This window comes from Aegilops tauschii, chromosome 5 (assembly GCF_002575655.3).
Source record: "Aegilops tauschii subsp. strangulata cultivar AL8/78 chromosome 5, Aet v6.0, whole genome shotgun sequence".
In the NCBI taxonomy this organism is placed as follows: domain Eukaryota; kingdom Viridiplantae; phylum Streptophyta; class Magnoliopsida; order Poales; family Poaceae; genus Aegilops; species Aegilops tauschii.
In genome coordinates this window covers 4,886,472-4,902,154 of record NC_053039.3, presented here as the reverse complement: position 1 = coordinate 4,902,154, position 15,683 = coordinate 4,886,472, and the positions used below count along the sequence as shown (strand labels likewise).

The 15,683-nt window shown below is 42.6% G+C and overlaps 1 protein-coding gene across 3 annotated transcripts; it reads right to left on the bottom strand.

The window, feature by feature from the left end:
• Window positions 1-4,641: 4,641 nt before the first annotated feature.
• LOC109769219 (uncharacterized) lies at window positions 4,642-13,421 on the bottom strand. 3 transcript variants are annotated; one of them, XM_020327974.3, is made up of 10 exons: window positions 13,198-13,421; window positions 12,298-12,482; window positions 11,967-12,222; window positions 11,577-11,799; window positions 11,359-11,479; window positions 10,153-10,365; window positions 9,907-9,960; window positions 8,966-9,082; window positions 7,421-7,478; window positions 4,642-5,747 (listed from the first exon to the last, which is right to left on the bottom strand). In XM_020327974.3, exons 2-10 carry the CDS (start codon window positions 12,457-12,459, stop codon window positions 4,753-4,755), a joined length of 2,199 nt encoding a protein of 732 aa, XP_020183563.1. In that variant the 5' UTR covers window positions 12,460-12,482; window positions 13,198-13,421; the 3' UTR covers window positions 4,642-4,752. The 3 variants fall into 3 exon arrangements, with proteins under 3 accessions (XP_020183563.1, XP_020183565.1, XP_020183564.1); XM_020327976.4 differs by having other exon boundaries at window positions 11,967-12,234; window positions 13,198-13,420; XM_020327975.3 differs by having other exon boundaries at window positions 13,052-13,201.
• Window positions 13,422-15,683: the final 2,262 nt, after the last annotated feature.

The following is a 15,683-nucleotide window of genomic DNA, read 5'->3' as shown; positions in this document are numbered from 1 at the left end:
CCATCTCGACCAGGACGCCTCCACGAGGATCGAGGATCGCTTCTTTCACATGCCTCCCGGCGGTACAAAGCACCGCCGAAATAAGGGTGAGGGAGAGCCGTTATCCCATCCCGACGCCGCCACCATCGTCTCGCCACCGACGATCGGGGACAAACCCTAAAACTGTTCATACCGCTACCACGGACCGGGTAACTCAAATCTAAGGTTCCCTCGTCCCCCACCATCACGGCAGCGGCGCCAGCGGTTGAAGGGATGAGCAGCCACCACCTCCTATTTCGTAACCCTAGGTAGAAACGATATGGATATGTAGTCACGGGTTTTTAAGTACTCCCTATGATCCATATTACTTGTCGCTCAAATGGATGTGTTTAGCACTGAAATTTTAAGTACAATATATAATTTAGTTTTTCACGTAACCCGGGAAAAAAATGAGTAGCTGATTTGTTGTCGAAAGTGACTGCACGCCAAATTTTAATCCTGAATTACACGAAGTACTGCTCGGTATCAGAATCATATGTTCCTTTTTCTTCTGGGCAGCTTGTGTTTGTGAATTCTAATTTGACGTGTTACATACTAGCATTATCTATGTCATATACTTTAAAATAACCTTTTAAGTTTTCTACTCGGACTTTATGCACTGGGTGCACGATGAGTCCCGGCGGACTGCATGTTTCTTCCTTTGGAGTTGAGTCTAGCGGAGCCGGAACAGAGAAGGGTGATATTGAGGAAAATTTCAAAATGTACATACACCCGGTGCACCGGACATCCGTTCAAAGCTACTAGAAAATGTTTCATAAAAGAAGAATCAGGTACTCCCACCGTTCCAAAATATAGTGCATATAGATTTTTTGAAAAGTTGAACTTTGTAAACTTTGACCAAATTGATAGAGAAAACTATTTATATCTAGAATACCTAATATATAAAATATGAAACTACATCTTGAGATGAGTATAATGATATATATGTATATGTTTGGCATTCTAGATGTAAATGTTTTTCTTCAAAAACTTGGTCAAAGTTGATGAAAAAAATATGTATGCACTACATTATGGAATGGAGGGAGTAATATTTACAGCACATGTAGGCAAAACATTAGAATACATGGTGTCATGGTGATTTATGTATAAATTTTATTTTTTATAACTAATTCAAAAGTGAAAAAATAGCATTGCCCTTTTTTAGTTAGAAAATAATAGCTTTAGCAGCAATGATGGACTTTATTTGATACCCAAAAAATACCAACTTGGTGTGGGGGATGTCTACTTTTTTCCCTCTCGGTGGCTTCTGCAATGAATTCTTATCTGAAGTTTTATGGTATGTTAGATACCAATATTATCTATGTCATAGATATTTTTCTAAAATAATTTTTTAAGATGTAAAATGTGCCTGGGATGCATCGTGTGCATAACGAGTCAGGGTGAATCGGATGTTCTCCCTTAGAGGGTGAGGGTAGACTAGCCGCGCCACAGTGCATTCCTTATACCTACTCTTTTACTCCATTCTAGATTAGTTAAATCATAACTGTGCTCTCACCGCAAAATAAAATCATAACTGTGCTCTGAGTCAGATTTCATTTAAGTTGGCTAACTTTATAGACAAAAACGTTAAAATAAAAAATTCTCCTCATCAACTTCAGATTCATGGTGATCGTGTATAATTTTGATATAGTGGTATTACAGTTTTTATATATGTATACATAGTAAAATATACGGAATTTCAAATACAAGACTTCAATTAATTCGAAATGAAGGGAACAAATTTGAAGGGTTGCTTCTATTCACGGAGAAACTGCCACTGGAGCCCCCACCGGTCATCCACCTCACCGTTTTCTCTCCCAACCTAGCCGCCGCCCGCCGTCGCTGGCCCCGCCCCGCGGCCGCGTCGCATCAACTTATCACGTCGGCGGCTGGTTCCTCCCTACAGCTCCTCCGTCTAGCCCGCCCGCAGCTCGTACTCCTGAGTCCACCGAGCACCATCCTCCACGGTTCGCCGCCCAAGCCGGGAAGGATGCAGAGGCACGTACGGGCCGCAGCTCCGCAAGAAGCAGGAGGCGGCATCCTCCTCGCCTCCGCCCCGGCCCCTGGCGGCCTTCGCCGAAGACGACATCCAAGAAGGTAACAGGCCCTTGTCCATCCCCTTGGCTGTTCCTTCTCCTCCCCATAGTAGACAGGTTTGGAGGATGCTATTCAGACATGGCACTATTCAGTAACAAAATATGCACAAGAATTTTAGACATATCTCACATGGCTAGAATCTAGAAGCAGCATTGAATTAGTGTTTATTTCGGTGGAGATCATGAAACAGTACACCACTAAAGAGGGATAACTTGCACAGCTCAGTTGCACGCTGTTGCTCCATGGCCGTATTTCTGCTATGGTTGCAGGCTTGGAGCTCCACTTTGCCGAACCTTGGGCTGTGTTCTGCAGAGTGGAGAATATAAAGGCCGCCCATATACCACTTCAGTTGAAATTTCTTTTCTAGCGCCTATACCTAAGAGTCACTTGCATCCGTAGGAGTATTTCTTAAATCTGAACTCATGTACAATGCCCTAGCTAACGAGTATTTGACAAAAAAAAACTACCACTTTTGTGGTTGGCGTCCCACAGAACTACAACTTTGAAAATTTTGACCGAGAACTACCATTTTTTTCGTAATTCATCCCTGAAAACTATACCTTTCGGTTGATGACTGTTTCAAACGTTTGAAACGGGAAACTGACATCTGTGGCCCACATGTCAGGACTGACCGTTATGACAGGGGGGCCCACATGTCAGCAGTCTTTCTCCTCCGTCCACTCCACTCTTCTCTCCTTGACATTCTCTCAAACACCTTGAGGGCACTCAAATTTTTCTTTCTCCGCCGCCGCTGCCAGACCTCGCCGGTGAGGTGAGCTCATGAGCGCGGCGAAACAACTCTCAGTGCGCGCGAACGGGCTGCCGTCGCCGGGCTCAGCGTCCAAGGCCGTCCCTGCATCACGCCCCCGCCCCGGGCTGCTCCGCGTGGAGCGAACAAGCCTCGGCTAGCCAGCTTGCAGCGGAGCGGACGTGCAGGCGTGGCGGTCGAGCACCTCCGCGGGCGACGAGCACGGCTGGCCAGGCTGCGAGCAGCAACGAGTACACGAACGGGGAGCAGCAACGCCACGCCGGGCTCCTGCTCGTGTTCGTTGATGCGCCGTGCTCCTGGAGAGAGAGAGAGAGAGAGAGAGAGAGAGAGATGCTCTTTTTTTTGGCTGGATTCAGTTTTGGGAGATGGGCAAAAGTTTAATTCCCCGAAATATGGAAAATTAAAGGATGGTGAATTAATATGAGGGGTCGAATAGAGATGCTCTTAGCAGGTACGCCCACCTTCCCAAAATATAAGATGCGCTTGATTTTTTTCCTTATCTACATCACACGACTTATAATTTCCACTCACTGTATGTCTACAGAATTAGTACAAGGACACGTGGAATGAATTGTTCTGCAGAACAAATACAACCATATCATTTGTACATGTTCAATCTATATATATTTTGTGATACCGTCTATTCTTTCAATTTTCAGCTTGCAACATTTCCATCTTTTTTCCCCAATGATTTGGAGACTGCCGTGTGGTTGCAACATTTTCAGTTGGCGGTGCAGGTATTGCCGTATTGGGTTCCAACGCGATGCTCGAGCCGTACCTCTGCAGTCAGAATAACCAACCATAGAGGTCCCCGCAAAAAACATTAACTACATTTTTTCGATAAATGGTGGATTTTATTGGCTCAAAATGGAGCATAAAAAAGATACAAACACAAAGAGCACACACCCGGCCTCTGCATAGTTAGGATGCACACAGCCAAATCCTCCCACACACAAAACACGCTGACAAATAGCAAAGTCATGTATGACCAAAGCTATAAGTAGGCGAGAGACAAAAAAAACAAAGCAATTAGATCTACGATTGGCAAACTACAACAAAGACCATATCCGCGCCAACCATGTTATGACACCACATGAACGACGAGGTTCTTCAACAGCAACGCCTTCAAGAAGGGAGCGATGTACAATCGCCGCATCACCGGATTCAACCACACAGGCTGGAATCTAGGTTTTCACTCTGAAGAATCAGTCCGAGCATATCCGAGCAATGTCTTCAACAAGGTAACGATGTAGAAACATCGCCATTGCCAGGTATAACCAACATAGGTCAGACCAAGGCTTTCACCATCGAACTCGAGACCGGGTGCTCGTGTAGCACCCTCATACCATCGACGTCACTCATGTGTTGTCGCCGCCGCTTTTTCACAATCTCAGCAGCTACATGCGATTGACCGCCGCTGCTACACCACCATCCCTCCGCGTCAAACCATCATCCATAGTTTGCATCTCCATGCCGAAATCAACCGCCATATATATATTGGGATCTTTCAATGTGCCGTCTAACGGGTTTACTTGTTTTCTGGTGCCATGCATTTGTGTTTCTGCAGTCAAAGTACATACATCAAAGCACTTTCAAGGAGAAAGAGAAAGCTTCACAAACAGAGGAGCAAGGAAGACCACCTGTTTGCTGATGAGGACAAGTTTGTAATAACATCTGCCTGCAGAAAGGAAAGAAACTCGAGGAGGAGCGAAAATGGCAAGAGGAAGAAACGCGGCGGCAGCTTCGAGAAGAAGAAAGGGAAGATGTAAGCTCTATTCATTTGTTTATCGTTGTTTACATTGTGCATGATAGTACATGAATCAAGATTGAATGCAACATTGCGTGCGTGACGGTCGATGCCGGCCTCGCTAGGGGGAGACCGGCGGCGTGGAGCAGGCTGCGACCGCGCGCTCGAGGGCGTCCACGACCTCGGTCATGGAGGGGCGCTCGTGTCCGATGGGGCCGACGCAGTCCGCGGCGAGGTAGCCGACGTAGGCGAGGGCCTCGGCCTCGTGAGATGTCGGCGTGGGCAAACGTGGGTCGAGCACACGCGCGACGTCGTCGGCGACGATGTGCGGCACGGCGAAGTCGACAATGTTCTTCGGCATCACGCTCTCGGCATACCGCTGCACGACATGGCAGCCGGACATGAGCTCCAGGAGCACCACCCCGAAGCTGTACACGTCACTCTTGTCCATCATGTGCTGCAAGCGGTAGTACTCCGGGTCCTTGTACCCCGCCGTGCCCCACTGCTTCTGCGGGTTGTCACCGTTGTCGTCGAGGGGATTGAGGACAGAGGATTGCCCCAAGTTGGTGACTTTGGCGATCCACAAATTGCCAAGGAGGATGTTGGCGGACTTGATGTCGCGGTGGATGATGGGCGGCACGGTGTGGACGTGCATGTACTCGATGCCGCGCGCGGCGTGCAGCGCGATGGTGAGGCGGCCGCGCCACCACAGCACCGGCGCCGCCATGGGACTGCGCTTGTGGAGCTGGTCGTAGAGGGTGCCATTGATCATGAGCTCGGACACTAGCACGCATTCACCGGACTCAGAGCAGCACCCCAGCAGGCACACGATGTTCTCGTGGCTGGCGCGCGCCAGAGCAATCATCTCCGAGTTGAAGGCCATCTCGATGTCGCGGTTCCAAGACTTGGCCCGTTTTATCGCCACCTCGCGCCCGTCCGGGAGCGTGCCGCGATATACCGACCCGAATCTCCCGGACCCGATCCGACAGTTGTCGTCGAACTCCTCCGTCGCTGCCCGTAGAGTGTCAAGTGTGAAATGCTCCAGCAGACTGCTCCTGCTTTTCAAAAGCCGCACGGCGACCAGCTCATCCGGCCTCTTCTGGTGAGTACGTCCGACTGCAGGTTTATGCATAACAACTTTCTATAAAATGCATCGAAAAGGAGAAAAGAAATATATAACATTCAATCCTACAAATCTAGTAACAATTAATTGACATAGGACAATTTCTAAGTATTCCAATACTCAAACTTTCTTTTCTGAAATGCATTTAAGAAAAACTTTCTATGAAAATCCTTCGAACCAAAGAGACCATACTGGTTCCTTAAATGAAAACCAACTATACCTACTGCCTCACTTAACTGATCACGGTACTGTTCAAAATGATAGTGATTTCTTGACGCGAGGACTCGTAGCTTTGGTGCTTCTCTGCACCGCAGGACATTGTTGCACAATACATAATCTCATTCGAACGATGGACATATGCACATGTAATATGTTCCTATGTAGGACCGTGATAACCGGTAACTGAGTGCCACCACATACTCCCTCCGTTCGGAAATATTTGTTCAAGAAATGGATGTATCTAGATGTATTTTAGTTTTAGATATATCCATTTTTATCCACTTCCGCGACAAGTAATTGTGGACGAAAGGAGTATTTGGTTGTCCCACTTATTCTTCACATGTATTTTTTCTCTAATTACATGCATATATGCACTAGAAGACAAAAAACTAATGTCATTCTATATTCTCACTATTTTGAAAATCCAAAATGTTTTGCAGCTTAAACTGTTGGTCCGCTGCAAAAACCGTTTTCACATAAAAGATTCATCGCGACGAGATCTTCAAAAGTAAATCTCATGTTGGTATGTTTCGACGATTTTTTTGGGGTAAAAAATTACTATGCTTGGGCTATGTAACTTACCACGCATGTGGTATGCTAGTTATCCTGGTATTTCCACATAAATTTTCAGGGGCATAAAAAATGGTTCTCCCGTCCTTTTTTGCGAGATCCCACTTTTCTCCACATGTACATGTATGTATGCACTATAGGACAACAAAGCCGATATCATACTAGTTTCTTCCCATTTTAAAAATTCAAAATGTTTTATAACTCAAATCGTCAGTGCGATGCAAAATCGTTTTCACATAAAAAAATTCATCGCAACGTGATCTTTGAAATTAGATCTCATGTTGGTATGTTTCGACGACTGTTTTTGGGCTCAAAAGTTACCACACATGGACCATATATTACCATGCTATTTTCACATAAGTTATCGGAGTATGTTTTTCAACAACTTTTTCCTCTTGTTGGTCAAAATTATCGCGGTATTTGTACGTAAGTTACCAAGATTATTACCTGTGGGATGTTCTTTCTTTTGGGGGGGGGGGGGGGGGGGGGGTGTCAAAAGTGACCACACATGGGCTACATAAGTTACTACGTTTGTGGTATGCAAGTTATCGTGTTATTTTCACATAAGTTACCGGGGGTACATTTTTTTAAAACTTTTTCGCCTCCTCGGTCATAGTTATCACGGTGTTTGAAGTAACTTATTGGGTATATGGTTCTTATATTATCGTGCTATTTTCATATGGTGTATGCTGTTCGGCAATTTTGCCAAAAAAAAACTCTAGTGTGCCAGTTAACCCCCTTACTATGTATATGGTTTCATTTATGCATATTATGTTTAATCATTTATATTTTCTAAGACATTAAACCATTTATCAAGCATATATGGATTTCTTGGAGAAATAAGTGTCATATTGGTATGGAAAGGTAGATGGATTACCTGGCATAGTTGGACTTCGATACAACAAAAAGCTTGATGGTCTGGAGAATGATAAATCCTGATTGCAACAAGAAAAGTATATGCTCAATCTTTTTGAAGTATGTGCTCAGTGAAAACAAGTTTAATAGGTGTCCAATGCTCCCAAGCAAAAAAGGTTATGTCACCATACATTTTTAAAGGACCGACGAGAAGAGAAAACATGAAGAAGTTTGCTTGTAATAGTAATAACTAGCAAAGTGGCCCGAGGGTCAATATATGATTTTTTTATGTTTTTCTCTAGTTTTCTAAGCAGTAATAGCCCATGCATGGTAAAATCACTGAGATATCCCTTCTTTTAGATCTCTTCGGGGACATCATAAAAAATGTCAATATTTTGGTCATCATCATCATCATCATCATCATCATCATCATCATCATCATTATTATTATTATTATTATTATTATTATTATTATTATTATTATTATAAATACCTAATAGTGTTTTACTCCCACAAATAAAGTAAAACCTATACTATAGATAATCGGCATGCCAATTTTATGCTAAAAACCACACAAGGAATATTACATTCATTGTTTATAGATAATCGGCATGCCAATATTATTATTATAAATACCTAATTGTATACATTCATTGTTTATAAGTTTCAAATGAGCTTTAAATGATGGTAGAGAGTGTAGACATTTATCCAAGCAATGCATAAGGAACAAAAATGCATTTTAACTTCTATTAGTAAATGTGTGCATGCAATGCACGTTGTTATTAGATAGTCTACTAATTGCATGCTCATATTAGATTGGATATTAATAGCACCTTAATTATATGATTAGTGATGCCGTTAATATTTGGTATGGCATTAATTACACGTTAAATATGTTGATTACTCACCATTGAAGCAATCTAGGTCATTGGATTGATATGATTTAATAGCCTAGATTAGTTGGACCTACCTCTTTAGGTCTTTTTATATTGGTATAAGATGTGCCCAGTATGTATATCTATCGGTTATTTACTTCCTCGTTTTCTGTTAACCAGTATTCTCCACTCGTTCTTTGTTTGGCAAGGCATGCTTTTATTTTTGCCTGAGTAAAAATTGAGTTTGAACTTAAAAAACCCAAAAAACAAATGAAATAGAGAAGTTTTTAACTGATTTCACCATTGTCTTATTTTAAGAAAAATGATTAAGCCGAAGTCACTTGTCTTGTTGGTAAAAAAAAGCAACTTGTGTTATTGCTCTACATAGGAATGTTCAGAGTCTTTTCTTTTCTTTTATCTTCAGCGGCGCTTGGGATATTCAAAGTCAATTCACTTTTTTTGTTTTGTCTTTCCGATCACGATGGCAAAAACTAGTGACAAACAAGTAAAGACCCACTGTTTGGTTTGAAACCCAAAATGAACACCCGAGGAATGTCTACATCATCCAGTACAATATGCACAAATTTGTCATGGCAGCACCACACCACCACTACAAGCAGCAGCTAATGGCAGTGCACAAGTAGTATCTCTGTTATGCGGGAAAAATGCCTCCTTTTGGTGGTAAAACTCACCTCGTTATCCATCTCTTCTAGTCCTTTGGGTGGACTAATTTGCCGCAGTTGGTCGGATGACGTAGCACAAACAGCCACCGACATTACCTCATCCACCAGCTCGGAGACAGAGCTCATCTGCAGCAGCAGCAGCAACACCACCATCAACAACAAAAAAGGCACATAATTACATACTTCCTCTTTGGTGTCGACTGACATTGGCAAATATGCTTGTGGCGGCGAATTCAATGTGCTGGTTTTGATGCCCACTTTGGTAGCAGTGTAGGCGACGCTCGAATGCCCGGCTGCATGTGTCGTGTGTTGTCGGCCGTGCCGGCATTTCGTATGTCTTGTGATTCTTTAGGGCTAGGTTGGCTAGATGTGCTTGTCGGCATTCAGGTTTTCGCCCGGTTTCCCTTGATAAACCGAGTAGTATTTTTCCTTTCTTCTTCTTTTTGCACCGGCCTTTATTCTGTGCTTTCCTTCTTTGAAGGTGTTTTTGTAATGCCCATTTCTAATTGATGGATTTGGCAGTTCTTCAACCAACATTCAAAATTACGTACTTATGTTTTTCTAGTGTTGTGTGCATTTGGGATGTACCAACTTATCAGTGGACCTTTTAGTACCAACAAATCATTGCCATTGTGAATTAGGATTAACGATCATGGTGTATGCAGCAGTATAAACCATGTGAGGTAAGATTACCACACGCATGTGCGGGATGAGGTAATATTATAACATGCGGGTGAGAATTCAATGCATGTGAGGTAAGATTACAATATGCCGGTGAAGTAAGAGAACGACATGCGTGCGGTAAGATTTCTTGAGAAGTTTGCACCAGGGTGAAGAATTACTTGTTCTTCACCCTGGATGACGAATAGAGTTTCTATATATTAAGGGGAACGGAACACTTGAATATTGCTTGTCTGAAAATTAATACTATACGTTTCGGGGTAACTCACCTCGGAGCTTTCCTTAAGCCCACCACAATGCAGATCGCCGGAATCAGCTTCCACCTGCATAACAAGCAACGACACTTCACCTCATCCACCGTTAAGAAACAAAAGTGAAAACAAAACAGATCTGCTAATTCTTAAGTCAAATATCAATCATGAAATAACTATTAAGGTTACTTAAAAACTAGGATATAAAAAAGCTCCCAAATGTAAGGTTGTTGGAGGACGCCATGTTCCTGGAGCGAGCATTACTTGTGGTCTTGATGATCTTGTCACGGCAGCTTCGATAGAACTGTCCATACTTCTTGTTTCATCGAGCCGAGTGATAATATGCTGCACACTAACTGGTCTTTTCGCTGGGTTGGACTCGATGCACTCTATCCCTATCTCAGCGCATACTCGTACTTGCTCCAGCTGTATGTCTCTTTCTGATTTGTCCAATCTGTAACTCCAACTTTCAAGTATCTACAAATTGCATATGTGATTCATGAAAATATGTGTTATACACTACATATCTAGTTTAATATACTATCGCAAAACACGATGTAGAAGTGCATAGTCACATACATTTGGACCTCAGTGTACAAAACAAGTTTGAAATAAAATCTAAGTGGGGTACTTATGCTAATTAATCATAAAGAGTTAAGGTGTTTCCATGGATTTCAACAGTAACTAGGCGCCAGTGAGTTCAACCAAGAAAAAGTAGCTAGACACTTGTTGAAGTTCGAGATAATTTAAACCGAGTCAACATGATGGTTCTTACTCCACTGCCCACACGAAGACTAGTCGCGGAAATTTAAAATCGATGAAGTCACCACAATCGACGGAATACCGTCGACCACTGAAATAATAATCCATATTAACGAGACATGTGTCGTCAAACCAAATATTTGACCCCTGGTGAATTAGGACTATAACTATAACCATTTAACCAATAATTTATTCTTTTTGCATAATTAGTCAACTCATACGATCGACTAAGTATTCTGATGCATTTTTACTTCTATTCTCTCACCATTGTTATTAGTACTCACTAGGTCTTTAAAGACTGCATTTTTTTTGCATTAAGCTCCCACAGCTCTGGAAGTAATTTGTCCTATTACTTTTTGTCCATATGACTCTATATGCTAAGAATGATATCAAACAAAGTCTCAAAAAAGGACGAATTCCATTGTGGACCATTTGTTGCTAAAATTAACCATGCTACATCGATGTTAAAACCAAAAAAAAGTTGGTTCATGTTAGTTTTCTAGAATTTTTTAGTCCTAAACATGATGTAATCTGGTAATAATTTTACATATTATTCTCCTTAACAAAGGTTGCATTTTGTAATTTACTATAAATAGAGTGGTATCATACATGCAAACCTCTACAAAATAAAAGGTACCATGGTACTAAAAAATTAAATCGAAGTTAAAATGAAGCCTTTATATTAGAAAGGTGACAAAGTGTTCTTACATTCTCAACATCTTCATAGCCCCTCTTTCCGGTTAGTATCTCTATGATTATGACGCCAAGACTGTATAAGTCAAAACGGTATGTGACTTCGCGGTTGCTGAATTCCGGTGCCAAATATCCCCTTCAAAAAATTAATATTGATCGAATAAGTTAATCAGCAAAGGGTCTAAATCATAACAATAAAAAAAAAGAGATTTGAATAGGCTTAGCTCGCTCACACCGTTCCCCATATTTTTGTTGTGAAAGCGCGACTTTGCTTTTCATTAAAGCACCTTGCTAGACCAAAATCAGCAATTTTTGGTAGCATATTATCATCCAACAAAATGTTTTGAGGTTTAAGATCCAAGTGAATAATTCGATTTTGGTGGAGGTAATGTAAACCCTCACAAACCCCATTGATTATTTTGTAGCGCTTTCTCCAGTCAAGTCCAGTAGATGCATCTATGTAAGGGAGAATAGAAAGTTAGTTTAGTATTATTTGACATACATGCAAACCTTAAATCTTTGGACGGTAGGTGGTATACCACATGGTTAGTCTTATACCGATGGGATATTTGGACCAAATAATCTTAAAAAAGAAACATATGTTCAAATAAAACTTTGTCTACCAGTGATGTACTGATCAAGAGCTCCATGAGGTAGGTACTCAAAGCAGAGCAATCTTTGTAGTACATCTGCCATGACAAATTTTCCATTGTAGCTGTCTGCTCTCCCTTGTGAGTCAACACAATATCCAATAAACCGTACCACATTTTTGTGCTTCACCTTTATCAGACATTCAACCTCTCGGAGGAATTCTTTCTCATACATATATGTCTTAGATAGTCTCTTCACAGCAATGGCCTCACCGTTCTCAAGCATTCCCTACATTTGCAACTGTTTGTGGCATGAACTAAAATCTTGAGATCAACTAACTATGACAGTTGAGAGTTGTCTTACCTTATAGACCACTGCAAACCCACCTCTGCCAATTTCCCGCTCATCAGAAAATCCATTGGTGATATCTTCCAGCAGTGATAGTGGAAGGGCCTTCGGTTCTACCTTTTCATCCCAAAGCATGCGCTCCAGGTCACTTTGTGTAGTACTTGAATGGCGATCCATTTGCAATTAGACGACACAGTATCCTGGAGAGTGAGAACAAGAGCAACCTTATTAAATCGTTGCTAGTACGGATGTAAAATGCATAACCAACATAAAAAGCATCCCGAGTGACCGTGGAATTGTTCAAAGGTAAACAAGCTTGAATAAGAACAGGCCGGGCCTCGTTTTCCTCTTGTGGTAAACCCCACAAAATCAACCTAAAAAGCACTTGCCCCTCTAAAGTAGTTCAAAGTAATGGATACAGGGAAGTGGATGGAAACGCCTTCATGGCCTTTTCTCTGATAAAAAGGTGGAAGGAAACAACCCAGGGACAAGAAGAGTTATTCATTTCTCGTCCTGAATTAAACGTCAAGAATCTTCGTCGGATGAACTGAGCCTGCGGATCCCCCCAACACACACACACACACACACACACACACACACACACACACACACACACACACACACACACAAAAGAAGGGCCAAGCCTGCGGATGCTCGTTGAACCCAAAAAAGGTCCAATATTCACTGGAAGCAGGAGAATAGAACACCCGGGCACGGTGAGTAGATCCAAGGAAAATGGTAAGCAGGGCGAGTAGAATGGTCTTCTAACCACGATCTGCTCAGCAGATGCAGAAAATTTCCGGCAACCTCCCAACCGATAGAATCAGAGTACTTAACAAAACTGCAATCGGCTACGAACTACAGTAGTTACTAGATCAAAGAAGAAGCATATAGATCTGCTAGGAATTTGCGCACCTGGTTGAGTGGTTGACCGCAATGAAGCAAACCCCAGCTGATTAGTGAGGCGAAGGTTAGGAGTCGGGCCGTGGGAGAAGCGATTGATGCGACGTATGACCAACCCAACTACTTGCTTCTTTCTGTATATTCTCATCTTTTGCTACTTGCCTCTTTGCCTTGTCTTTTCCTCTGAAGCTTTCCCCAACCCGGAGGCTGTCAGGCTAACTGCAGATTCAACCAATAGAACAAGGACAATTAGATGTGTACGTACGTGTTAAATAACTGGTAGAAGAGACCAAGATGGAACCACTCCGCTCCGCCTAACCCACGTGAGGCAAGGCAAGCCTCCTACCAGAATCATTACCGTGCGCCGTCGCCGCGATCTTGCACTAGTAGAAAACAGGGCTTTGGTTAAGGCCTGGGTAAGGGCATTAATCGCGGTTCACTCCCGAACTGAGACCAAAGGGGGCATCAGTCCCGGTTCGTGAGGCCAGGGCGTCGGCCGGGCCTTGAGGGCCATTGGTCCCGGTTCGTCTGACCCTTTTGGTCCCGGTTCCAGACACGAATCGAGACCAATGGGCCTCGCTCCTGACCCAACACCTTTAGTCCCTGTTGGTGGCTGGAACCGGGACCAAATGTTGTTCTTTAGTCCCGGTTCTAGCCACCAACTGCGAATAGTGCCACTGCTCTGTTTTTTTGGCCGGCCGTGGGAGATGTGTGTGTTGCTCTAGCTCACCTCCTATGCACATGAGGTGTTCGATGAAATGCCCGAGCCACACTTAAGATTTCTCCTCTCCAAGCTCCTTGTATGATTTAGATAGATACTTGTATAATTTTCTTACTTTTATTATTGTTTGTTATTATATAGTGCGATGGTTTTGGTATCCGCCCCGTCGGTCCTCGTCCTGTCTATGATTCGGATGTGGTATATATCATCTTTTATAACTATTTGTTTCATTTAGTGTTTATGACAATTATGCCGACCAACGTGACATAGATGTTTTTATCTAGGAGGTATGTGAACCGGAAATTCCAACCGACCCTCTTGTCGATAGGTTAAATTTAATTGAAAAAGAAAACAATTATTGGAAGAAAAAATTGAAAAGAATTGAGGAGGAGAAGATGAAATTGGAGTTGCATGTTCCGGATGTCGTCGATGATCACAAGATCAAGATGGATGCAATGCGCTTGAACATTAGAAAGATTAGAGTATATGCCATTCATACTGAGGCTTGGTACATTATGCCGTTGGATCAATTGTTACTTTAGTTGCGATTATGATCGTATTTGTTGTTGCATTGAAATGTTATACATAGTTTCAATGTATGGATTAATTAGATGCTCTAGAGAGCTATATGTTGTTCAATGAGAACTATGTATGAACTTTATGTATTTATTTTTTTAGTAATAACATTTGATCACTACTGTACTTTGGTTTTAATTGATGATGAACTTCTATTAATTTGGTCACTTCTCTACTCATGATGTTCTGTAATAGTTTTTGACACACTTAATTATATATAATGCACGCAGATGAACCGACAATGGATGTACGGTGATAGACGCACCTTCGAGTACATTAAGGGCGTGCATAATTTTCTCGAAGTGGCTGAGGCAAACAAGCAGAATGGTTTTATGTGTTGTCCATGCCCTATCTGTGGGAATACGAAGTCTTACTCTGACTCGAAAACCCTTCACATCCACCTGCTTGAGAAGGGTTTCATGCCACACTATAATGTTTGGACCAAGCACGGAGAAAAAGGGGTTATGATGGAAGACAACGAAGAAGAAGAGGATGATGACAACTATTCGCCCCCTGAATACGGTGATGCTGCAACGGGGGAAGCTGAAGATCAAGAGGAACCAGACAATGTGCCCGATGATGATCTTCGCCGGGTAATAGTTGATGCAAAGAGACAATGCCAAATTGAAATGGAGAAGTAGAAGTTCGATCGCATGTTAGAGGATCACAAAAAAAGGGCTGTATCCAAATTATGAAGATGGCAACACAAAACTCGGTACCACACTAGAATTGCTGCAATGGAAGGCAGACAATGGTTTATCTGACAACGGGTTTGAGAAGCTACTAAAAATATTGAAGAAGAAGCTTCCAAAGGATAACGAATTGCCCGACAATACATATGGAGCAAAGAAGGTTCTATGCGCTCTGGGATTGGAGGTGCAGAAGATACATGCATGCCCTAATGACTGCACCCTCTACCACGGTGCGTACGAGGATTTGAACGCATGCCCGGTATGCGGTGCATTGTGGTATAAGATCAGACGAGGTGACCCTGGTGATGTTGACGGCGAGCGCCCCAGGAAGAGGGTTCCTGCCAAGGTGATGTGGTATGCTCCTATAATACCACAGTTGAACACTACAAAAAAATACACTTCCGTGATGATACGTGTTTGTCGTAGAAGTGTTCCATGACATTACCAAAATGTACATCCATGACGATTTTATGACAGAATCAAGATAGGCATACCTGTGCTGTCGTAGA